This window comes from Elgaria multicarinata, chromosome 22 (genome assembly GCF_023053635.1).
Source record: "Elgaria multicarinata webbii isolate HBS135686 ecotype San Diego chromosome 22, rElgMul1.1.pri, whole genome shotgun sequence".
Lineage (NCBI taxonomy): Eukaryota > Metazoa > Chordata > Lepidosauria > Squamata > Anguidae > Elgaria > Elgaria multicarinata.
In genome coordinates, this window is record NC_086192.1 from 5654965 (window position 1) to 5679096 (window position 24132).

Sequence of the window (24132 nt, forward strand, 5' to 3'; positions counted from 1 at the left end):
AGGGGGTTGGACTTGATGGCCTTATAGGCCCCTTCCAGCTCAACTATTCTATGATTCTATTCCTTGATTATTTTTCTGGCAAGAAACAAAGATGGATGAAGTGGTGGAAAGGCTGGGCTCCCTGTACAATTCTGTGGACAAGGCAGTGGGATTGCACCCACAAGAAAAGCCTCATCAGCAAAGCCCCCTTGAAATGTAACCAGCAAAGGAGTCCATGGCCTGAGTTTTAGAACAGGCCAAGGGACCTCAAGGGCACATGCTGTTTGCTTCAGGAGGGGGCTGTCGCTACTTTAAATAGTAGCGCCAATTGTCTGCTCTCTCACACTCCGTTTGCAAATAAGAAGGCCTCACAATAATCCGAGGAGTGGTTCTTCTCAAGGAAACACGCACACACCCCGTCCCCGCCTGCCTTGAAATATCTAGCTGCTCAGGGAAGAGGCTATGTCACAGCCTTCCTCAATCTGGAGCGCTCCAGATGTGTTGGACTGCATCTCCCAGAATGCCCCAGCCAGCAGAGCTGGCTGGGGCATTCTGGGAGTTGTAGTCCAACACATCTGGAGCGCCCCAGGTTGAGGAAGGCTGTTCTATGAGGAGACACAGACCACAAAATCGCTTCTTGTTTCTATCAAAACCCCACACAGATCATTGTTGTTGTTTTTTTTAAAAAAAGGGGGGCATAACTTTGATGTTTCATCCAGAGCAAAGTTTTATTCACTTAGAAGAATTCTAAAATATTCAGAATTTCATTAGCATAGAACGTATTTTCCTTTCTTTTCCGTCTTTCTTCTTTTTTTAACAGTTGGCATGAACTAACAGCGGAGCTCCTTGTTAATACTAACCCTTTTTAAATTAAATTAATAGCTGTTTTGGAAGACAAACTCAGTTGATAGAAAATATATTTATATATATATATATTTATATATATTTACTGTACAAAGTTTACATTACATTTGAAAAGAAAAAAAAAATGTCCATTTTCACCAATATTACAGACTTCATTTTACATACACAGTTGAAGTTGCGGCTAAGGAGTCTTACTTATTTTAATTTGTTTTGTACAACACCAAAAAAAGTTACGGACTCACAGTGCTAATTCACTCCCTTACAATCACCACGAGAAGGAATAGTTACAAACAAGTAGGAACTTATGGGCGCAGGGATCCCTTATCACCATGCAACACTCCCGGTGCAATTCAGTTACAAAAAAGGACTCCCATTTCCCCCCCCCCGCCCCCGCTTCCTTGCTGGCATGAAGTGGAGTGACTCCGGATTTACAGCAGTGTAAACAGAGATGGGTCACAAGGTTGACGTTTGGATTTTCTAAAGGTTCGAACTTTGTATTTACTGATTTCAGACTTTTAAAACCTTAGGTGGCTTAAAAAAAGATTAGACAAAATTTATGGAGGATAGCTCTATTAACAGCTATCAGCTATGATAGGTTAATGATGGCTATATATGAAGAGGCAGATCATGCATATGAAGTACTAGGAAGAGAGAGGAATATTCCTCTCATGCTTTCCTCTTAAGCTCCAAGAAGCATGTAAGCTGCGCACTGTCAGAAACATGATACTGGGTTGGATGAATCTTGGTGTGATCCAGCAAAATGTTTCAATATATATTAAGTATCCAGAGCATTAGGCAGAAATCCCCCATCTCACCTCACCCCCAAAAGAACCCAATATCATAATTCAACACAAGAACTCTGAATCAGGTAAAGTAAAACGGCATTCTCATCATAGCTTTCTCCCTCACCTTAAAGGAAAGCTTTGTGATTGACTTTGCAGCCAGACTGGCAACAGCCTCATGAACAGGCCCAATACATCTTAAGGGTTGGGTTCACACAACACCTTAACCCACCATGGGTTATCGTGTTGTCTGAATGCAGTGGTTTTTCCACAGAGTGGATTAACATATTGTCTGAACACAGTGCGTTTTCCACAGGATGGGTTATCGTGTTGTCTAAACGCAGCAGGATTTCCGCAGGATGAGTTTGTTAACCATGCAGTGTGGTTTATTTTTCTCAAACAAGCCACCTTGAGAACCCATGGTTTGTTGTTGGGTTGTTCAGGGTGGTTAACAAGCCACACTGCATGGTTAAAGAGCAACCCTGTGGAAAACGTGCGGCGTTCAGACAACACGATTTCCCATAGTTCAACAACAACCCACACTGGATGGGTTAGCGCGTTGTGTGAACCTAGCCAAAGTTACACCCTATCTAATAAGCAAGCAAAATAAAACGGCTCCTTGGAATAGCCCAGTGCAAGTTGCAGTCATGACATGAAGTGGAAGATCGAAAAGCGGAATCCGATTCTAAGGTGCGCCTGATTTGGGGCTGTGTTGGTGCTCATGAGCATGAGAAAACGACAGCCAGGGAATTCCCTACCAGCCTTCCCTAACCTGGTGCCTTTTATACTACAGCTCCCATCAGCCCTAGCCAGCATGGCCAATGGCCAAGGATGGTGGGTTTGGTAGTCCAGAAAGTCTGAAGGGCACCATGTTTGGTGAAGACTCTGAAATCAAGAAGCCCGTTAAACAGAGTTGTGCAAAATTCCAAGAAGGATGTTTAAACGTTGCTGACTATAATTAAAAATTGACCCTTGAGCCCACCTTGCCCACTCCTTCCCAACTCAATGAACCACAGTTTACCATTCCATCTCAACCAGGAAACTATGGTTAACAGCTTCAAAACAAGCCAGGATTGAAAACCAAGGTTTGAAATGGACTTAAGATCCTGTCGTCCCCACCCCCCATTAACCATTAAAGTATGGTTAATTTGAAACTCTTGGGCTTAACTGAGACACAATGGGCCTGTTCAGACAACACACTAAGCCATGGTTAGGCTGCTAACCCTTTTGCAGCAAATGGTTAATGAGCGTGTTTAAACCGTGGTTATGTAGGCACCATGGTTAGGAATGGTTTACATGACATGTTAAGCCATGGTACACATGACACACTAAGCCATGTTTAGCTCAAAATGCTTAACCACCACGGCTTAGCAGGTCACTGAGAAGGAAGGAGCAGCACGCGTTGGAACAAGCCTTGTTTGTATCTTGGCTTAAGCTGAGATGTGATTGCTGAACCGGACCGTTGATTATGAGCTATATTAAGAATGTACGTCGTAGAATCTTATGCTGAGCTCACAGCTGGGAACATGGAGGTTAGGTCCATCATGCTAGCTTCACAAGGGCAGGTGGGATACAGGCTAAGGAAGAGCTAACATCTGGAAGGCAGTCGTGTCTATATAGGCTTAGCATCTAAACCCCGTGTGAACAGAACCTAGTGCTTACAAGCACGAGTGGATCTATGCTTATGAGAGTTGGCAGTGCACAGATTCCGAGGATCTGGTGCACTAAGGAAAGCGGGTGGGAAACAAACCACGAAATATATACGGAGGATTGTTAAAGCAGTCAAACTGAGCCTGCCTGCCGTGTTGGGATTGGAAGTCCCTTAAATTGGGCCTGTTGCCCTTTTCATTAGAGCTGCAGTCTCGCTGAAGGGTCATCAGGGTGTGGGGATGGGGCGTGTGGCATGATAGCGTTATGGTTCTCCACGGGTTAAAGAAGGGATACAATGGAGGGGTGGAGTTTGGAAGGGGCCATCTCCTCTGGGAAGGGATCTTCGGTTTCTAGGGCAGCATGATCAATGGTCTTTTGTTTTACATGCGCTACGTTGTTTTGGAGGTCATACCTGAACAGCTTCTAGCATCAGCATGACTGGGCATCTGTCAAGGGACTGCATCTCAGCTGGGGCCCACTGACAAGAGACCTCTGGATTTGCTCCTCCTCCTCCTCCTCCTCCTCATCATCATCATCCTCATCCTCATCATCTCAATCTGCTTGTTCACCTGCCTCTCGCTATGGCCCAGACAACAGGTCAGGTGAGGAGGAGGAGCAATAGATGAACAGCCGATTTGCTGTCTGTCTGTCTGTCTGTCTGTCTCGAAAGCGATGACGATGACAATGACGAGGAGGAGGTGGAGCAATAGCGGCTCAGAAAACAATTCTCCACTCACAGAAATGGAACCTGTCAAGGAGAAGACAAGGTGAACACGGTTTCCCCTGGCATGGTCATTTTCTATCTGCAGAGAACATCCATGCGCCTGGAGGAGCCGCATGGGATCGTCGCCGCCACCACATTCTGGACATGGCAACAGCCCCCAAGCCCCAGCGAGAACTGGGCCCAAGGACAGAAGCATGCTTATGAGATGTGAAAGCTTACGTCTATCAAATAAACCACTGATAACCCAGGGAGTTGAAGGACCATGGAAGGCCATCATCTAACACCCGACAAAATAATCTCTTCTCAATCCTCCCAGAGTGCAGGACACGGAATAATGGGCTCAAGTTAAAAGAAGCCAGGTTCTGGCTGGACATCAGGAAAAACTTCCTGACTGTTAGAGCAGTACGACAATGGAACCAGTTACCTAGGGAGGTTGTGGGCTCTCCCACACTAGAGGCCTTCAAGAGGCAGCTGGACAGCCATCTGTCAGGGATGCTTTAGGGTGGATTCCTGCATTGAGCAGGGGGTTGGACTCGATGGCCTTGTAGGTCCCTTCCAACTTTGCTATTCTATTCTATGATGCTATGAAGTGGAGCTTCCAGGGTTTAGCAGGAACCAGCTGGCAGAAGACAGAAGTCCAGAGGGCTGGGCCAATGAAAGCTCATCAACTGGATTCCTCCAACACCCCTGATTCCACTTATACCAAGTCAAAAAATACCCTCCTTTCCTTGTCCTGTACAACCTCCTACACTCCAGGAAGAAGCAGAATATTAAGCCAAGATTAAGCCCAGATCACCAGCCACCCTAAAATCTGCCCCTACAATTATACGAAGCCAATGCTTGTAAAAAATGTCGAGTTTGAACAAACGGAGTTTCTCCACTCCCCATAGAGAGATGCACAGGGAGGGAGACACAGATTTAGGAAGTCTGTAAGGCTCTCCAGATATTGGACTGCAACTCCCATCATCCCTAACCACTGGCCATGCTGGCTGGAGATGATGGGAGCTGGACTCTAACATCATCTGGGGGCCATAAGTGCCTCACCCCTGCTATAAGGGGAGGAAATAGTGGTTACAAAGTGCAGGATGTGATGCCTGCTCCCCCAGGCCCGGAAGCCCTCTCCGGGGTGGGTGGGTGTTAATCTCCGGCCCTTTAGATATACCCCATGTGCCTCCAAGATGTCCCACCCACCACCCACCCCAGCAAAGAATCAGAGGTAGAAGCTTGTTTTTAAAAAAATAAAAGCTCAACCAAGATGCTAATTTCTACGCAATAGACTACATTTCACACTTGAAACCTCGTTACAAAACACAATCCCGTCACAGAGTCCATTCCATTTCACTTTAGCAGCCTCTGAGCTAAATATATATTTCAAGGGAATGGTCTGCACAATCCATTTAAACCATTTCCAAACTCTGCTGAACTGTCGCCGTTCCCAAACAGAGAAGATTGGGGGCAGAGTATCTCTGAAAAGGGAGCCTGTTTTTTTCGACATCTTCACAAAAGCCACAATTCTGAGTGTTTTTCAGAGGACAGCTGGAATTGTCCAGGCAGTTTCGAACTGGTTTAAACGTTTCGGGTAGACACTCCCTAAGGGACATGCATGCTTCACTTCACACAGGTTGTACGTTTTTCATGGGCAAAATTAAAAACCAGAGCTTCTTCACAAATGAAACCAAGATTTCTAATCCGGTTGCTTAAACATTGCCACTTGAACATCTGAAGGGGGGGGGAGTATGGATTTTTTTAAATTAAAAAAACTCCTTATATCACATTTATTATTAACCATTTAAAAATAGAATTCACACAGGAAAAAAAAGTAATCAGAATGTAAACATTTTTTTTTTAAAGTAAAGTTGCTGACTCAAGATGTCGGAAGCAAACGTTACAAAAGTCTAAATGAAATCTTCCTGGGTGACGGAGGGGGGGGGGAGTGTTGGGCGGGATCTCGCCACGCCGTGCCATTATTTGGGAAATTTCCATGAAGGCCTCCGATCCGTTTTTCCAGACGTGCGAGTGACACAGGTCAAAATCGTGCGTAAAGGACCAGATGCACCAAGCTAAATCTTTTGATTGCTCGATTCCAAATCCCCCAAGGGGAAGCGTTCAAACCGGATGACAACTTTGCTACTGTTAATGCGGTAGAGGAAGGTTAGGGTTGGGGAAAAGAGTAAAGCGGGTGGGGGGAAAAAAGGGGAATTAGAATCAGTTACATTCTGAGTGCTTGAACAAAAACCAGAAGCAGTGAATGAGCCGCTCTTTCCAAAACTGAAAGCCAAAACACGAGAGTATCTTTCGAAGTAACTGCATGATTTAAGCTTCGTTCTTGAGGTTGCTTCACCCATGACAATCGGCCTATACGGAAATATACTCCACAGTTGATTCAAGGTATCTCCCTGCCTAAGGCCTATACATGGGGACTCCCCAAAGTAGCTTCCTGGGGCCCAATCCCTGGGGAATTCTCCCATGCTGGGTGAGACCAAGGGTCCATCTAGTCCAGGACTCTGTTCACACAGTGGCCAACCAGCTGTCGGCCAGGGACCAGCAATGCAGGACATGGTGTAACAGCACCTTCCCACCCATGTTCCCCAGCAACTGGTACAGAGCTTGAGCGTTATTCTCCTGTCCCCCTCCTTTCTGGCCGCACCGGCTTGAGTCCTCATGGTTCTAAATAAGGCTGATTTAAACAGGAACCCTGGAAATGCAGGTTGCTTACCTGTAACTGTAGTTCTTCGAGTGGTCATCTATGCATTCACACATATGGGCTTTGCGCCTGCGCAGAGACCAGACCGGAACCTTCTCTAGCTGAGTGGAACGTTTTTGGCGGGAACCCCTCCCCCCACGCTACCGCGCATGTCCATGGGGTTCCCGCCCTTACCTCAGTTTACAGGAGTCCGACGTTGTGCCCCCATAAACATGAGTGTAAATAAAGTAAAGTACATTCCACAATAAAACAGTGTCATTTGTAAGTCTCACACCACCAAGTGGGGATGGTGGGTGGGTTGTGTGAATGCATAGATGACCACTCGAAGAACTACAGTTACAGGTAAGCAACCTGCATTTCTTCTTCGTGGTCTCTATGCATCACACATATGGGCGAATAGCGAGCTGACATACCTTTGGAGGTGGGTTGGTGCATCATCTGAAGATCTCTGAAAGCACTGTCCTCCCAAATGAGCAGTCCTGCCTCGCACGGGTGTCCAAACTGTAGTGCTTGACAAACGTGGATGGAGTGGACCACGTTGCGGCTCTACAGACTTCAGTCAGTGGAACACCTCTGGTGAAAGCCACCGACGTTGAAACAGCTCTGGTGGAATGAGCTGTTACAGGTTTCACTAACTCTAATTTAGCAATAGAGTAGGCCAATTCTATTGTCTCCACTATCCAGCGTGACAGTCGTTGGCAGGAGACAGGGAGTCCCTTAGAAGGCTCACCATAACAAATAAACAGTTGCTTTGTCTTTCTAAATGTCTCTGTCCTGTCTTTGTAAAAAGCAAGAGCCCTTCTTACATCCAGAGTATGCAAAGAAGACTCAAGAGGTGTAGTTGGATTAGGAAAGAAAGCAGGTAAAGAAATATGCTGTGACAGATGAAAAGTAGACACTACCTTTGGCAGGAAGGCTGGGTCTGTGCGTAGCACAACCTTGTCCTTATGAAAGATAGTGTATGGAACATCTATCCTAAGAGCTTTAAGCTCACTTGCACGTCTTGCTGATGTGATGGCTACTAAAAAGACAGTCTTTAAAGTAAGCAGCCTAAGGTCTGTCGAAGCCATGGGCTCGAAGGGCTTGCGTGTCAATGCTTGCAGCACAACTGACAGGCTCCAAGGCGGCACGATAGTCTTCACAGTCGGTATCGTGTTCTTCAGACCTTTCAGAAATTTCTTGGTTGTTGGATGGGTAAAAGGTGTAAAACCATCCACACCCCGGTGAAAAGATGTAATCGCAGCAAGGTGAACCCTGATGGATGCGAGCTTAAGTCCCTGCTGGAAAAGTGTCAATAAATAATTAAGGATGAAGGGCAAGTGGCAAGATTCTGGTGTTTGATCTTGTACTGAAGCAAAGTTCCGAAATCTTTGCCACTTTGCTGCATAAGTTTTCCTAGTGGAAGGCTTTAGCGCTGCCAATATAATGTGATCCACAGTCAAAGTTCTAGTTGCAGAGGAGGAGTTGTTGTTATCCTCCATGCAGTCATCTTGAGGGTCGACAGATCTGCGTGTCGAACCCTGCCCTGGTGTCGAGACAGTAGCTTCGGTGTCGACGGGAGCCTGATGTAATCCCCTCTCGATAACCGAAGAGCGTGTGAGAACCACGTCTGTCGAGGCCACCACGGCGTGATCAGGATGCAATCGGAGTTGTCCATCTGGATCTTGGCTATCACTCTTGTCAAAAGTGGAAAGGGAGGAAACATGTACAGGAGATTTCCTCTCCAAGTCCTGGTGAAAGCGTCTCCTAGAGAGCGCTTTCCTTTTCCTGCCCTGCTGCAAAACTTGGCGCAGACTGCGTTGTCCTCGGTAGCGAAGACATCGACAACAGGGCGGCCCCAGTACCGAAAAAGGCTTTCCCGCACTTCGACGTCGAGCTCCCACTCGTGGTCGACATGGAAGGATCTGCTGAGAGAGTCCGCAAAGACGTTCTCCTTGCCGGCTACATGGATCGCAGTCAGGTAAGACCTTCTCTTTATGCACCAGTTCCATATCCTGAGTGCAGAACGGTTCAGGGGGTGTGATCTTGTTCCACCCTGCCTGTTGATGTATGCCACTACAGTAGTATTGTCTGTCGCGATCAAGACATTCTTGCCCTCGATCATCTGTGCAAATGCTTTTACTGCATTTTCTACTGCCAGGAGTTCGAGATGGTTGATGTGATGCTCCCTCTGTGATCGAGGCCAACGACCCTGAGAGGTTAAGGAGCTGCAATGGGCTCCCCATCCTTCTAAGGATGCATCCGTCGTGATCGTTACCGAAGGCGCCTGTTGTTGGAATGGAACGCCTTCGAGAAGAGTCGACATCGAGAACCACCATTTCAGCGATGCCCTGACTTGCTTCGGTAACGAAAGGTAAGTTCGTCGAGCATTGAGCCTGAGATCGAAAGTTCTTAAAAACCAGGCCTGCAATACCCTCATTCTGAGTCTTGCAAACCTGATGACTGCCGTAGTGGCTGCCATCAGGCCTAATAGTCTCTGGACTGTCCAAGCCGATACTTTCCGCCGGCTCTCGATGTCGATGGCTAACTGCTGCAAGGTGTTTGCCCTGGTTGAAGGTAAGTATGCTCTCCCGTCTCGAGAGGATAGGGTTACCCCTATGAAGTCCAATCTCTGCTGTGGAGTCAAAATGGACTTTTCGTGGTTGACCCACAGCCCCAACGAGTCCAACAGGTTGAGGGTGGTTAGTATATCCGACTGGAGCGCCTCGCTGCTGTCCGCTACGAGAAGCCAATCGTCCAGGTACGGATAAACACAAATGCCTTTCTGCCTTAGGTGGGCGCATACCACCGCCATGACCTTCGTGAAGACTCTCGGTGCCGTGGCCAACCCGAACGGAAGAACGGTGAACTGGTACTGGGATGTTCCGATCGAAAACCGAAGGTAAGCTTGATGCGACTTCCTGATGGAAATGTGGAAGTACGCATCCTTCAGATCCACCACTGCAAACCAAACTCCTTTCTGTAGAAGCTGCAGAATTGAAGCGACCGTTGTCATACGGAACTTCCTCGGGGTGATGAACTTGTTCAGCTGTCTTAAGTCCATGATCGGTCGAAGACCTCCATCTTTCTTCGGGACCGTGAAGTAACGGGAGAAAAAACCTTGGTTGATTTCCTCTGTAGGTACGGGAGAGATGGCTCCTTTCGATAGCAAGGTCTGTACCTCGAGTAGCAGAGGAGGGGATGGAGCCGTTACTTTCACGCCGGAAAAAGGAGGAAGGGCATCGAGCTCGATGGCATAGCCCGAATTGATGATAGTGAGCACCCAGGAGTCCGATGTTATTAACTCCCATTGATGGTAATGGGGTGCTAGGCGGTTCGCAAAAGGGGGTGGATCTGGAGCCGAGGAGTCAAACCCGCTGCTTCTTAGAGAAGTCGGGCTGACGCTTTTCCTGTTGGAAACGGCTCTGATAAGGCCGCTTCCTTTGAAGTTGTTGCTGCTGCTGCCTTGGTTGCTGGTATTGGGGCCGTTGTTGTTGTGGAGGAGGTCTTATCCATCTCTTCTGTCGGTATTGAGTCTGTGGAGGAGGAGCAGTAAACCCCATCTTTTTGGCTGTTGTTCTCGCCTTGTAGATAGAGTCCAGCGTCTCGTCGGTCTTAGTATTAAATAGACCTTCGCCATCGAATGGCATGCTCTCTATCCTCCCTTTCGTTTCTTGAGTAAGATTGGCTGATCTGAGCCAAGCGTGCCTCCTCAAAGAAATGGCCCCCATCATCGACTTTGAGTGGCAATCCACCTGATGTCGAGCGGTAGACAATTGCTGCCTTGCTATGGCTGTCGCTTCATTCTGGAATACTCTTGCGAGCTCCTTCTTATCCTCCGGAAGATGTTCGCATAGAGAACCCATCTTTTCCCAAAGGAAAATCTGATATCTCGCCATCGTTGCCTCGTACACCGATGCTCTGATGCCCAAAGATGAGGACGAGTAAACTCTCCTGCCAGTTTGGTCCAATTTCCTCCCCTCTCTATCGACAGGTGCAGAATGAGTCTTTTGTGACTGTCCCTGTGCCGATTCCACTACAATGGAATTCGGCTTAGGATGTTGAAGCAAAAATTGTGCATCCTCTTCCTTAACTTTATAGAGTGTCTCCAATCTCTTTGATGTTGCCTGTGTCACTGCAGGGGTTTTCCATGACAGTTGAGCCGTTTGTTTCAAGGCTTGAGGAACAGGAATGGCCAAACGTTGGTTCGTTGTCGACTGAAAGACATCATAAATTGGGTCGACTACCGATTCATCTGTTTCCTGTATGTCAAGTCCCAATGCTCTGGACATCCTAAGCATATGGTCCGAAAAACGTACCATATCGTCCGAAGGCGAGGATGGATCGGCATCTTCGATTGCATCGTCTGGTGAAGGAGCAGCTGGGGCAACTGAATGTTGAGATTCAGAATCAGAAGGATAGCTATCCTCTGGTGATGATAACGTCACCACTTGCAGACCATATTGTTCGTCTTGCGGCAGCACAGTAGCGGATGCAGCAGATGGTATTGCTTGCTGTGCACGGTGTCGAGGCGTCGATACCGTCGACATTAACTGAGCGGATGGAGAAGGCAGAGGCAACTGGCAGACTCTTGTTGTTGGAGGAGGTTGTGCATAATAACCTTCCTGCTGGTAGTAACCTTGATCCCCTTGAAAATATTGTTGAGGACGGTATCTTTCCCAGTCATAATATCTAGACTGGGAATCAGAGTACTGCGATGCCCTGTCCCAATCTGTTCTTGAGGTCCGTCTCGGGGAAGGCTGTACGAGTTCTTGCGGCCTCATAGGTTGCCGAGCGGACGTTACCGACACTGAATCCCGAATTTCACCCTCTGATAAACTTGGAGGGCATGTCGGTACCGTGGCCGTCGGTACTGACATAGATCTTGGTACCGAAGGTGACCTCGGTATCGAAGTGGTCGGTACGGCAGGAGGCGTGGAATGGCTCTTGGCCGATTCCCGATGTCGAGGTGACGGTACGGTGGATTTCTCCACATCCCTCTTTTTCTTCTTCTTCTTTTTCTTCTCCGGCTCAGAAGAAGATATCAGAGTTCTGGCTGTTTTAGGGATTGTCTTAGCCATAGAACTCGATAAAGACCGACCAGGCGTGAGGGGTATCTCAGCCCTATTTGCTCTGGTCTGCACTTCAGTGCTATGGTCTGACGGTTTCTCCGCAACAGTCTTTGTAACTGCCGTTTTACGGGCAACAGACTTATGAACCGCCGTTCTTTCCATCGAAGGGGCCTCTGTGGCCTTGAGAGCCTTCTCCCAAAGTACGGAGCGGAGTCGGTCTGCTCGGTGTTTTCTGGTTTGTTTGGTAAAAGACATACAATGGTGGCAGGTCTCTACCACATGTCCCTCTCCCAAACAGATAATGCACAAAGAATGGCCGTCAGACGGAGGGAGCTTAGCTCCGCACTTGACGCACTTTCTAAATGGTGCTTTGATTGCCATAAAGGCCTCACACGACCGAAGTCGCTGAGGAGAAATCTAACTACAAAAATCTTTTTTTTTTTTTTTTTTTTTATATAGATAAAGAGAGAAAAAGGACGAAAAAGAAGAAAGCTGAAGAAAAGGTAAGTTAGAAAAGTATTTTAAATAGATCAACAGAGAAAACGCTAGAGGTAAAGTTTTTCGGTCTAGGCACAACGGCGGACGACGAAGAACTGAGGTAAGGGCGGGAACCCCATGGACATGCGCGGTAGCGTGGGGGGAGGGGTTCCCGCCAAAAACGTTCCACTCAGCTAGAGAAGGTTCCGGTCTGGTCTCTGCGCAGGCGCAAAGCCCATATGTGTGATGCATAGAGACCACGAAGAAGAACCACTGGTCCATCTAACTCAACACTGTCTACACCAGGACAGATCAACTTTGGGCAGGGGCCATCTTCACCTGCCCATGGGATGCACTGTTGCTGCTACCATGGCCCAATGGAATTTGGTAGTGAAGGGGGGGAAAACATCAATTTCCTGGCGATTTTTGGTGGCAAAGAGGTATGGAATGCTACAAAGGCCATATTCAGCTTGGATTTTGACTTTGCCAATTGTATTGGTGTGGTCTCAACAGAATCGTTTGTTCCTCCTTCTCAAATGCAGAGTATCCCAACCCCCTATGCTGCAAAGTCGGTCGCTTGATGGTATCCACTTTCCATTCCAGAGACCATCTCCATCGAGGGAAAATGTCACGGGTGAAACCCTGGAAGTCCAAATACGCCCTGAGCTATCATTGAAGCAGCAGGCCGGAAGCAACATCAACAAACACCTTATGAACGTGGCATCAAACGCAAAACTGTCTTGCTTGTTTGTAAACCAGGGCTGCTGCAATGTTTAGGTTGCAATGCGCTGCCTGTGTACCAGGGAGTAAGCCCCACAGAATTCAACGGGACTCATTTCTGAGTAGACATGCATAGGGTTACACTGGAAGATGCTGGACTTATTTGATTTTAGATCTTCCGACTAAAAGGCTGCCCCCAATTAAATAGATGATAATACAAATAATGTATAAAAACTGTCATGTTAGAAGAGGCATTCCTCTCTCTCTCTCTCTCTCTCTCTCTCTCTCTGGTGCTCATATACACAAGCATACAGCGGAATGCCTCTTCCAAGAATACCACTTCCATGCACAGAAAGGTGGGATAAATTAAAATGATAAACAAACTATAAATGTGCACATCTTTTAAAAACAAAGGAAAATATTTGTTTGCCTTCAAAACACTTAGCTTTGCTTCCATGCAAATTTATGCCGATTTAATCAATGAAACAATGAGTTGACTAATATTCATAAGATTAAATCAACCCAAATTTCTTTAATTTGGCAGCAGCCCTATTTAACCCCTCTTTTGGGGGCGGGGTTACGGGAGATGAAATCAACAATCATCCCAGCTGAAGCGGGAATAACTTAAGAATTGAGAGCAATTTTTAATGTCCTTTTGCTGGGCAGCCAGGACGCACAGAGCAGCACACCGCTTTTCGAATTTTAGAAAATCCCGTACAAACGACAAGCACATGATGCTGGTGGGGCTTTGACTTTGTTTGAGCTTACACCTTGCGTACAAGGCTGTTGGTCAGAATTCAGAGAAAGAATCATGGAGGGGGGGCACTCCGAGGAGAGCGCAGTTAGACAGAAGGAGTGACACGTGTTGCAGCCGGCGGTTGAACGCACTTCGGAAGGAGAAGGACTTAATCTTTGCCGGGTGTTAGTAGAGCGTCACAAGGTTCTGCAGACGGGAATGTTCATTTCAGGTTAGCAACCAAGAGAAGAGGCAGGAAAAGGAATTCATAGAAGCGCTGGGGGCTGAGAACCAAGGGTTAAAAACTGGCAAAAGTACACGTGTGTGTGTGTAAAGTAGTTGTCCACGTTGCTGAGTGGGTTAGGACAGAAGGAAGCATGCAAGCCAGAATCCAGTAGCTACAACCTAGAAGATAGGAGGCCAAAGGCAAAAGAAGAAAAAGAAGGAGAGACATGCACAAGAGAACAGAGTTAGTCCACTGTTATAGTTCAAAGGTCAGCCAAACAGCAAGGGTAGAAAACACACCAGACTGATGCCTGGTTGCAACAATTCATTTCCTGCCTAGGACGTGTTTCTCCAACCAATCACTCGGTACAAAGCCAGGGTCCTCTTCATGTTTAGGCAGAAAAAAGCCCTTGAACTCCCAGACAACATGTGGGATTTTCTTCTGTCTAAACATGCATAGGATTGCACCTTTAAGCCCTTTATTCGCCTCCCTAATTTCTAACTGAAGGCAGACGTTTTGGTGCTGATTAGCTGAATGTGTGCAGCCCATGGTGTAGTGGGGACGAGGAGATCCAGGTTCTGGTCCTCGCTGGGCCATGAAGCTCACTGGGTGACTTTAAACCAGTCACTGACTCTCAGACTGACCTACCTCACAAGGTTGTTCTAAGGATAAAATTCTCTCCCCCTGGCATCTGCTTCTTTGTCTTTCCCCATCTTCCTTCCCGCCCAGCAGGCTTCTGGGAAAGGACATATCACACCTGCCAGAGGTCTCAACCAATCATTTGCTGGGGGTGCCTGAAATTAGGCCAGGGGCCAAGCGAAGCTAGTGGAGGCCGCTGGTTGCTCAACTCTGTCTTAAAGACAAATACATTTATTATGGCAGAAGCTTTTGTGGACTAGAGTTTGCTTCATGAGATGCATGAAATATTATCCTAAGTTGCCAGGGATATATACACATAAGTGTGTGTTTGTGTGTGTGCATTTATGAGAGAGGAAATAGTGTGAAGAGTAACATCCTGCCGTTTGCTCCCAGTGGCTCTGCATGGACCTGCAGTCGCTTTGCAGTCCACTTTGAGTAGAATCTTTAAGTGTACTGGCTCCCTGACATTGACTTAATTTTGTCTTCTTCTCCCTCTGATATAATTTTGTCTTCTTCTGGTTTAATTTTGTCTTCTTCTGATTTAATTTTGTCTTCTTCTGATTTAATTTTGTCGTCATCATCATCATCATCCCCTTTTATTGGCCACCACTCAGAAATTGTCTTGGTTGCAGAAAGGTATACAAATTGTTTAAATAAATAAAATGTTATCTGTCTGTCCCAAACGTCTTCATTTTCTTCATGAGATTGATAGAGCCCCACTCTATACGGCTAGGCTTGATGCCTTCCGCTGTAATTAACTTACCAACGCTAGCATGTTTTGTGTTATCATCACCATTGTGTTATCATCACCACTTACACCAATTGCCATGTTCTGTACTTCTTTTTTCCATTTCATTTCCCTCCAACCTCACTCTTCACCTTTCTACCCTGCCAACTGGGTGAATAGTTACTTGCCAACTGAGAACAACACTTCGTGCATCTGATGGGGGTTGACTCCACAAAAGCTTTAGCCATAAGGGATGTGTTAGTCTGTAATGGCAGTATCTAACCAGACCACTCTGGGTCTGCTGGTGCCGTTGCACTCGCGGGACCCACCTCTTGCACAAGGGGGCTTTTGCGCTTTGAAAAATAACCCCAGAAATGAGCACAAATGCTTGTTTCTGGAGCTCTACTGACCTGCCCCGTTCTGGAAATGAGCATTTCTGCTCATTTCAAATTACGTTTTGAAGCGCAAAAGCACCGTTGCGCAAGTGGTGATTTCCGGAAGCGCCTGAGCACAATAGGATACTACCTTTAGATGCCGAAAGGCCCTTTGTTGTTTTCATTTGAAGTGTCTAAGTAAGACATAACCATGTTCATACTGGGAGCATATAATGAGAGAGGTTATGTGCGTGTGTGCCTCCTGATCCTATACATGTTCACTTAGAAGCCCCACTGAAATTAACGGGACCTATGGCCATGCAAACACACACAGGCCTGTGGCGTTAGTATGTTTAATTCAAGTACGCGTTAGCCTACTGATGCTCTCGTCCTCAGAGAATGGCTATTTGTCAGCCAATCAGCAGATTAAGAAAACGCAATTGCAGACACAAGATGACACAGACACAGGCCAATACATACTCGGCAGATTTCCAGAAGTGTCCCGGATGAGAAAGTCTCCGGTTGAGCTTTCGCAATTTTTCAAGCATGTCCATCAAGAGCGGGAAGGTGGGCCGCTGGCTGACGTCGAAAGACCAACACACCGAGAGGATTTCCTAAAAGGAGATGTAAACGTTTGTTTCTTTACAGCTTGTCGACAACAGATTCTTGCTCGATGGTGAACGTCAACAAGACAAGCAGAGAGCTTCGGCTATTGGGCGGTATAAAAATGTAATAAATAAATAAATAAAATGAATTGAAAAGCAACCTCAGCAAGGCCGTTCGGACTGAGAGGAGGCCTAGCTATGCAAACCCTACAGCAGGGGTGTTGAACCTCTTTCGGCCCAAGGGCCAAATTCAATTTCAGAGAAGTTTTCGAGGGTCACATCTCAATAATGGGTGGGGCCAAAGGTAAAGGGGGAGGGCCCAAAACCCCAAACTACCAACATATTCACTTTTCACTTTGCCTCTTTTAAAAATCTATTTTAAGGTGTTTTATTCTGTTTTTGTGGTATTTTATCTTGTACACTGCTCCGAAATTTTGAATGGGGAGCGATATATAAATATTGTAAATACATAAACATTGTAGCTTAAAGCTCTTACTGCCAGCATCTAAGCCTTACAGCCTTCCTCAACCTGGGGCGCTCCAGATGTGTTGGACTGCACCTCCCAGAATGCCCCAGCCAGCATTCTCCCGTACAATCCGCCCCGCACACTCAGGTCCTCTGGGAAGAATTTACTCCAGCCAACAAAAACAAGGCTGACAACTGTTACCCAGAGGACCTTCTCTTGTTTGTGGAATGGCTTGCCGGGAGAGATTCGTCAACTTAACAGTCTTCCAAAATGTAAGAAAGCCACAAAGACTGATCTCTTCCGGCAGGCCTACCCAGTTGAATTTTAAGATGCCTTTTTTAATGGTGTGCTGCTTTTAATGATGAACTGGTTTTAAACGTTTGAATTAGTTGTATGTATTTTATGTTGTTTTTATTTGTGTTGTACCCCACCTTGATCCAGAGGGAGAGGCAGGTACAAATAAATTTATTATTATTATTATTATTATTATTATTATTATTATTATTATTATTATTATCGAAATCAACGTGTGGTGCAGCATGTTGTATCTCCTGATGTCTTCTTTTAAAGCTTAAAAGCAGCAAATTGTCTTAGGGCAGGAGGAGGGGCGTGCAGAAATCCTCACCCTTCTCACAAAACTACAGCTCCCAGGGTTCAATGGGAGCCTCAGGGAAGCAGAATCTGGGAGCAAAAGGGGAAAGGGAGGCAGGTTGATAGAGGCGGCCCTAGTGGCTTACGGAAGGATCCGCCCCCCCACCCCACCCCTTACTTACACCAACTTCTTTCCCCAGGCTGCTTGCTGCCAGGACTTGCTTCATTCCTTCGCCGCTCCCAATTTGCCAGATCAACGCCTCGGCCGGCTGGCGCTTAAATGGCCACTCTCTGGCTTGGAGTTCGTACCACACGGTCCTGAGAGGCCAAGAAGTTTGAAGCAATTAAGCTTTGCAGCAGTCATAGCTCATCATCCCAGAGGGCAGGACACGGAATAACGGGCTCAAGTGACAGGAAGCCAGATTCCGGCTGGACAGCAGGGAAAACATCCTGACGGTTAGAGCAGTACAATGGAACCAGTTACCTAGGGAGGTCGTGGCCTCTCCCACACAAGAGGCCTTCAAGCGGCAGCTGGACAACCATCTGTCAGGGATGCTTTAGGGTGGATTCCTGCATTGAGCAGGGGGTTGGACTCGATGGCCTTAGAGGCCCCTTCCAACTCTGCTATTCTATGATTCTATGATCAATATATCAATATACTAGCTGATATACCTGGTGTTACCCAGGTCCCTGAATAACGTGAATATGTTAAAGCTAACAATGATCTCTGTAGTCCACTCCATTCCCCAACTGAGAGCATTTTGAAATGAAAAGGAGCAACTGACAATTCAGCTGGAATTCAGAGCATTGTTGGGTAGACCTGATTGTGACCTCAGAGATTCATACATGTCTTTACTTTAAAGGGATATACCATTTTTTCCTTTGCAGTTTACCAACATGAAGTAAAAATTACAGCAATAGATGATTTCTGATTTTGGCTGGCTGGTGGACATCAGGAAAAACTTCCTGACTGTTAGAGCAGTACGACAATGGAACCCATGGCCTAGGGAGGTTGTGGGCTCTCCCAAACTAGAGGCCTTCAAGAGGCAGCTGGACAGCCATCTGTCAGAGAGGCTTTAAGGTGGATTCCTGCATTGAGCAGGGGGTTGGACTCTACTATTCTATGATTCTAGGGTAAAAGAACGCGGGGGTTTGCAACTTTTACTTTCTTTTAATGCCTTTGGTATCACTCAGCTCTATTGACTAAATACGTTCAGTTGCAATTGGGTTGTATTAATTCCCTAGTAAACTGTTGTGTTAAACCTGAAGTGTCTGGCGCCCCCCAGATCTACAACCTAAACCCCGCATTATTGGGAAGGGGGAAGGCAAAAGACAGAAGCGGGGACCCTTAAGAAGGCAGCGATCCTTAAAGAGTTGTCTCAAAGGGTCCAGGTCGTAGAAGGAACCATGACGTCAGGGAAAACAACGGAAAATCCGCAAGCAGGCCGGCTCAATGTGAGTCAAGACAGCTCGCGGAGAGGTGAACTGAAGTCTGTTGGCGGCTGCTGAAAGATCACAGCGAACACAGCCCCTGGGTGGATCCTTACCCCCACCCAGAACACCCACTGCAGATGGTGAGATCGATGGGCCACTGTGGACCCTTTATCCCAGCCTTCCTCAAACTGGGGCGCTCCAGATGTGTTGGACTGCATCTCCCAGAATGCCCCAGCCAGCTGGCTGAGGCATTCTGGGAGTTGTAGTCCAACATATCTGGAGCGCCCCAAGTTGAGGAAGGCTGCTTTATCCGATCTTACCCGAAAGCATAGACGTCAGCAGCTTTGGAGAACGGGAGCTTATCTTCATCCTTGCCGGGAGCCATTTCACGCACGATCTCCGGGGCCAGGTAGCACAGCCAATCATGGGGCAGCTTCAGTTCGTTCTCACGCCTGACATCAGAAAGAAGGACGTTACAGGGCCGATCCTCCCACACTCCACCGACTACCGAACTTGGGAGCTACAGAACGCAGTCTTTCGGAAAGGAATGATCCGCAACCAACAGAAATGGGATCTGCGCCCGTTCCGCCATGGAGAGCTTGGGTAGGTGCCGTGGCTCAGTGGTAGCCCCATTGCTTTGCATGCAGAAGGACCCAGGTTCAATCCCCGGTATCTCCAGTTAAAAGAAGCAGGTGGTGAGACAATGAAGTGGTCTGCCAGGCAATCCGCAAAAAGCCTTATTCAGTAACTAGACATCTCTTCACACCTGAAGGGAGTGTGAAGGCCAGGAGCTCTCCTCGAAGCTTAATTCGGTTAACAAAGCCAGGCAGTTGCCTATTAACTGAATGGATGGTTTCCTGCCACGCCTGACAAGCTTTTACCAGACCCCCTCTGTCAAGGAGGGTCTTCAAGCTGTAACTTCTGCCGTCTGACTAATCTAGCACACTGCCTCCCACCTCCTCTCAACTCTGTGGCAGACTCCAGTGGACTCTGGGATCTGTCAATTCTGATGCTCCCTCCCCGTCTGACCATGACTGAATTCCCAGGGGGTGGGGAGATTATCTCTGAGCCTGGGCCTCCTGCTTGATAAGCTCCTGGGAAGATTCCTCCTTGACACCTGGAGAGTCTTGGAGAATTTGCTCTCCCCTTCCTGCCTTTACTGGTCTACTTCGATTCGGCTCCGATTCGGGATCCACACCAGGGAGACCAGGCCTGACCCTGACAAAATTCCCTTCTTTATCTGAGAGTCAGGAGAACTACTGTTCATCCCTGTAGGCCAGAAGTTCTGAACCTCATGCCCTGGGGGCAAATCCTTACTTTTGGGGTTCCCTGGACGACTTCTCCCCTGGCCACGCCCCCTTTCTCCCAGCTTTTGCAAAGTTTTTCCCCCATTCTATAGCGCTGAAATGCCTCTTCGCTGCTCAAAGTTCAACAATGCTGTTGCTTTTGGTATGTGGGCTCCACCAAAATGTAGAATGTGACAACATCTCTATGGCATTTAGCTCTTTTTAATAAATAAATAAATAAATAAATTAAAACCTGTCTTCCACCCCCATTTGCATTTCAGTAAATAGATAGCTTTATTTACAATAGACAATTTGATAGATGCAAAAATAAGCCAAAGGCTTGTCTGTAGGTGACCCCGCAACTCTAGAGCAGACCTTGGACATGGCAGGGAGGAGAAATTAACAGAAAACGTCACTGACTTACCTTCCTTCCTGGACAACACCAGAAATTCCAAACAGGCCAAAGTCTGTGATCACCACCTTGCCGTTTTCATAGAAAACGTTCTTGGATTTGAGATCTTTATGCACGATCCCTTTGGCGTGAAGGTAGCCCATGCCCTGAAAAACATGGTTGTGGGGGTTAAACGGGCCTCGTGTGGTGCAGAGCGGTAAAGCAGCCGTTTCTGCAGCTGAAACTCTCCCCATGGCCTGAGTTCGATCCCAGCGGAAGCTGGTTTCAGGCAGCCGGCTCGGGTCGACTCAGCCTTCCATCCTTCCGAGGTCGGTAAAATGAGTACCCAGTTAGCTGGGGGAAAGGTAATAATGGCCGGGGAAGGCAACGGCAAACCATCCCGCTATAAGGCCTGCCAAGAAAACGTCAGCGAAAGCTCCAAGAGTCAGTAATGACTCAGTGCATGCACGAGAGGGGTGTGTGTGTTGAACATAGAAAGAATGTGAGATTGTTTCCGATTGGATCAGTGTTTTCCGCACGCAGATTCAATCAGTGGTGGATGATGGCTCTGATGTCAGTGGGGCGGTGAATCTGCTCCGGATTTCAATCAGAACTCGAAAGGAGCTCTCCACGGTGCTAGGTTGATCTATATGCAAAATGCTTCTTACCTTAATGATCTCCTGGGCAATCTGCCTGGTCATATTAATATCCAAAGGTATTTTGGGATCCCGTACGACGGAGTGAAGCGTCCTTCCTTTGCAGAAGCTAAGGCAGATGGGTAGACAAATGGGTTGAGAAGAAAATTCAAAATAAGAAGCTCTTACTTTTTCCATGAGCAGTTATTAAATAACATTAGGGCAGGAAGGTCAGTTCATATTTTTCCCACCACACACACAATATCTCCCAGAATCTATAGATCCATAGGAGGACTGTCAAAGGAGAGAGAGTTTAGAATCCAGGCATATAAATGGTGCAGCACCACATCCGTATCATTGTCAGAACTAACCATGATTGCCGTCACATGAGCGTTTGCAACCATGGTTCGAAGCTGATTTGCAAACCCTGGTTAAAGGCAATAGCCATGGCTCTGTTTAACAGGATTCCTAAATTCTAAGTCTTGACTGAGTCATATTTATACAGCATTTTAGCAAGATCTCGAAGTGGTTTACCCCAACAATAAATCACAAAATATTGAAATTGCACACAATCAAAACAAAATTAAGTCTAAAAGAGAGCCAGATTCAATCCAGAAACTCAAAGCAGCTTACAAAATACAAATAGAACTCAGATGTACCTACGATTGCCTTAAGGAAGTACTATTTGATCCAGAAATTCAAAGGAATTCTCCGAGCCACTAAATTAGCAATTTGCACTATTTTAATGGCTCTCAAAAGGCTCGCAATCCTGTGCACCAGTGTGCAAATTTGAGCCTGGTGCACAACCAGGCTCAAGCATGGTTAAGCCCTTGGGAGGAGCGTGCCCTCCTCCTCTCTCACAAGCAAATTCCTCCTTCTTTCCCTTTATCTTGGACTTAACCATAGTGCAGCCTCACAACTGCACCACTGTCAGCACTAAACCATGGTTAACTTCAAACCAACGTTTGCAACCGTGGTTACAAGCTGTTTTGCAAATCCTGGTTAAAGCAAACCACAGTTAGCATTAACCCCAGTGCAGATGTAATTGGCTGCACCATGGTTAGCTTCAAAAAAGGAACGGGGTTGGGTGGGGGGAAATTCACTTATGAAGAGGCTGGTGAAAAAAGTCCATAACCGTTGTTAAAAGGACTCCATAACTGTTGTTAAAAGGACTTCTAAAGCAAAACCAAAAACGCCTTTCTCGGCTTTCAGGAAGCAGCACTGGAAAGCCCCGAAGGAGGAAGTTCTGGTGAAATTCTCTAGGGGACTTTTCAGAAAGCTGAAGCAACTAGCGGAGCTGCAAGGACCAAACCGGAGAAAACTAGCAAAATAAAGAGTGCAAACAACCCTCGGCTACCTCCTTACAGTAAGGTAAACCCTGCAGCTTTGCACTCGGAAATGTTTCTCCGAAATCCTCAAGATCCCGAGCAAAGAAGCCAAAGAAAAGGAAAGAAATCCCGGCTGACTCTCTCGCGAAAGGGCAGGTGGTGTTTCAGCACAGCGCTGGTTTTTATACCACCCTTCATCAAAACATTTTCAGGGTGGTTAATACCAAGAACTAAAAGTGATACAAAGACATATGCATAAAAACACAGATACAAGCAGAGAACAGCAGATGCAACTTAGGGGCTGTTCACACAACACACTTACCCACACGCAGCGGTTGAGTGTAGGTTGTTTTGAATCAGAGTATCAGAAGCAGTAAGCCTGTGCACACCAGTTGCTGGGGAACATGGGCGGGAGGGTGCTGTTGCACCTGTGTCCTGCTTGTGGGTCCCTGGTCGACGGCTGGTTGGCCACTGTGTGGACAGAGTGCTGGACTAGGTGGACCCTTGGTCTGATCCAGATTCAGGGCACTTCTTACGTTCTTAACCGTCGCTTGTTTCTTGAACCATGGGTTAGAGTGTTGTCTGAACGCAGCACGTTTTCCGCAGGGTGGGTTACCGTGTTGTTTGAACGCAGGCAGGGTGGCTTGCTAATCATGCAGTATGGCTTGTGAACCACCCTGAATAACCCAACAACAAACCATGGGGTCTCAAGGTGGCTTGTTTGAGAAATGCATGGCTGAGTTCAGACAACACAATAACCCACAGTTCAACAAACAACCCATGGCTTGAAACAACCCATGGCTTGAAACAACCCACGCTCAACCACTGACTGGGGGCGAGCGTGTTGTGTGAACAAGCCCTTAGAGTGGTTGAACATGTTAACAGAGACCTTTCAGGCCTATGAAACAAGGGGTTGGGTGGGTCAAAAATTTAAAATTAAGATCCTTACCTAGTAATAATTGCTAGGTGAGGGGGGTTCATGCAGGCCCCCATGAAAAGCACCACATTCTCATGTCTGGTTTGTCTGTAGTTCATCACCTCCTTCTTGAACAGCTTCAGATGGTCCTGATTGTTCCCATCAATTTCCAGCAACCGGATGGCCACCTCTCCATGCCACCTGCCCCGGTACACCTTGCCCCACCGCCCCTGGCCAATGGGATCACCCAGCTCGATCTGCTCAAAGGGGATGTCCCATTCCTGCAGGTAGACGCTCGTCTGGCTGGGCTTGCGGTCAATCTTGCCTTGCCAGCGCCTTCGCCGGCTCGGGAGGTCGTCAATCTCATCTTCATCGTCCTCGGGTTCCGACTTGTTTGGCTCTTGGTCTTCCGCGTGCTTGAAAAAGAAAGGGAACAGTAGCAGTGATGGGGTTTCAGCTCCTGAATCCTGACCCTGTACCCCATCTTTGCAGTGGCATATTTGGGCCACCCTCCATTCCTACTCATCATGGTTTCTTATCTCCATTCCTACTCATCATGGTTTCTTATCTCCATTCCTACTCATCATGGTTTCTTATCTCCATTCCTACTCATCATGGTTTCTTATCTCCATTCCTACTCATCTTGGTTTCTTATCTCCATTCCCACTCAACATGGTTTCTTATCTCCATTCCCACTCAACATGGCTTCTTATCTCCATTCCCACTCATCATGGCTTCTTATCTCCATTCCCACTCATCATGGTTTCTTATCTCCATTCCTACTCATCATGGTTTCTTATCTCCATTCCTACTCATCATGGTTTCTT

At 47.1% G+C, this 24132-nt stretch overlaps 1 protein-coding gene across 1 annotated transcript in view; it reads right to left on the reverse strand.

Annotated features, from left to right (window-relative positions):
- Window positions 1-681: 681 nt before the first annotated feature.
- Window positions 682-24132, reverse strand: part of KSR1 (kinase suppressor of ras 1) — a 152410-nt gene continuing 128959 nt past the window's right edge. Inside the window, exons 14-20 of the mRNA XM_063146847.1 lie at window positions 23339-23721; window positions 21095-21191; window positions 20460-20593; window positions 19070-19201; window positions 17498-17633; window positions 16134-16267; window positions 682-6129 (exon numbers count right to left, since the gene is read on the reverse strand). Of these exons, the coding sequence (XP_063002917.1) occupies window positions 6060-6129; window positions 16134-16267; window positions 17498-17633; window positions 19070-19201; window positions 20460-20593; window positions 21095-21191; window positions 23339-23721 (1086 nt within the window). The 3' untranslated portion in view covers window positions 682-6059. The remainder of the gene's footprint in view (window positions 6130-16133; window positions 16268-17497; window positions 17634-19069; window positions 19202-20459; window positions 20594-21094; window positions 21192-23338; window positions 23722-24132) is intronic.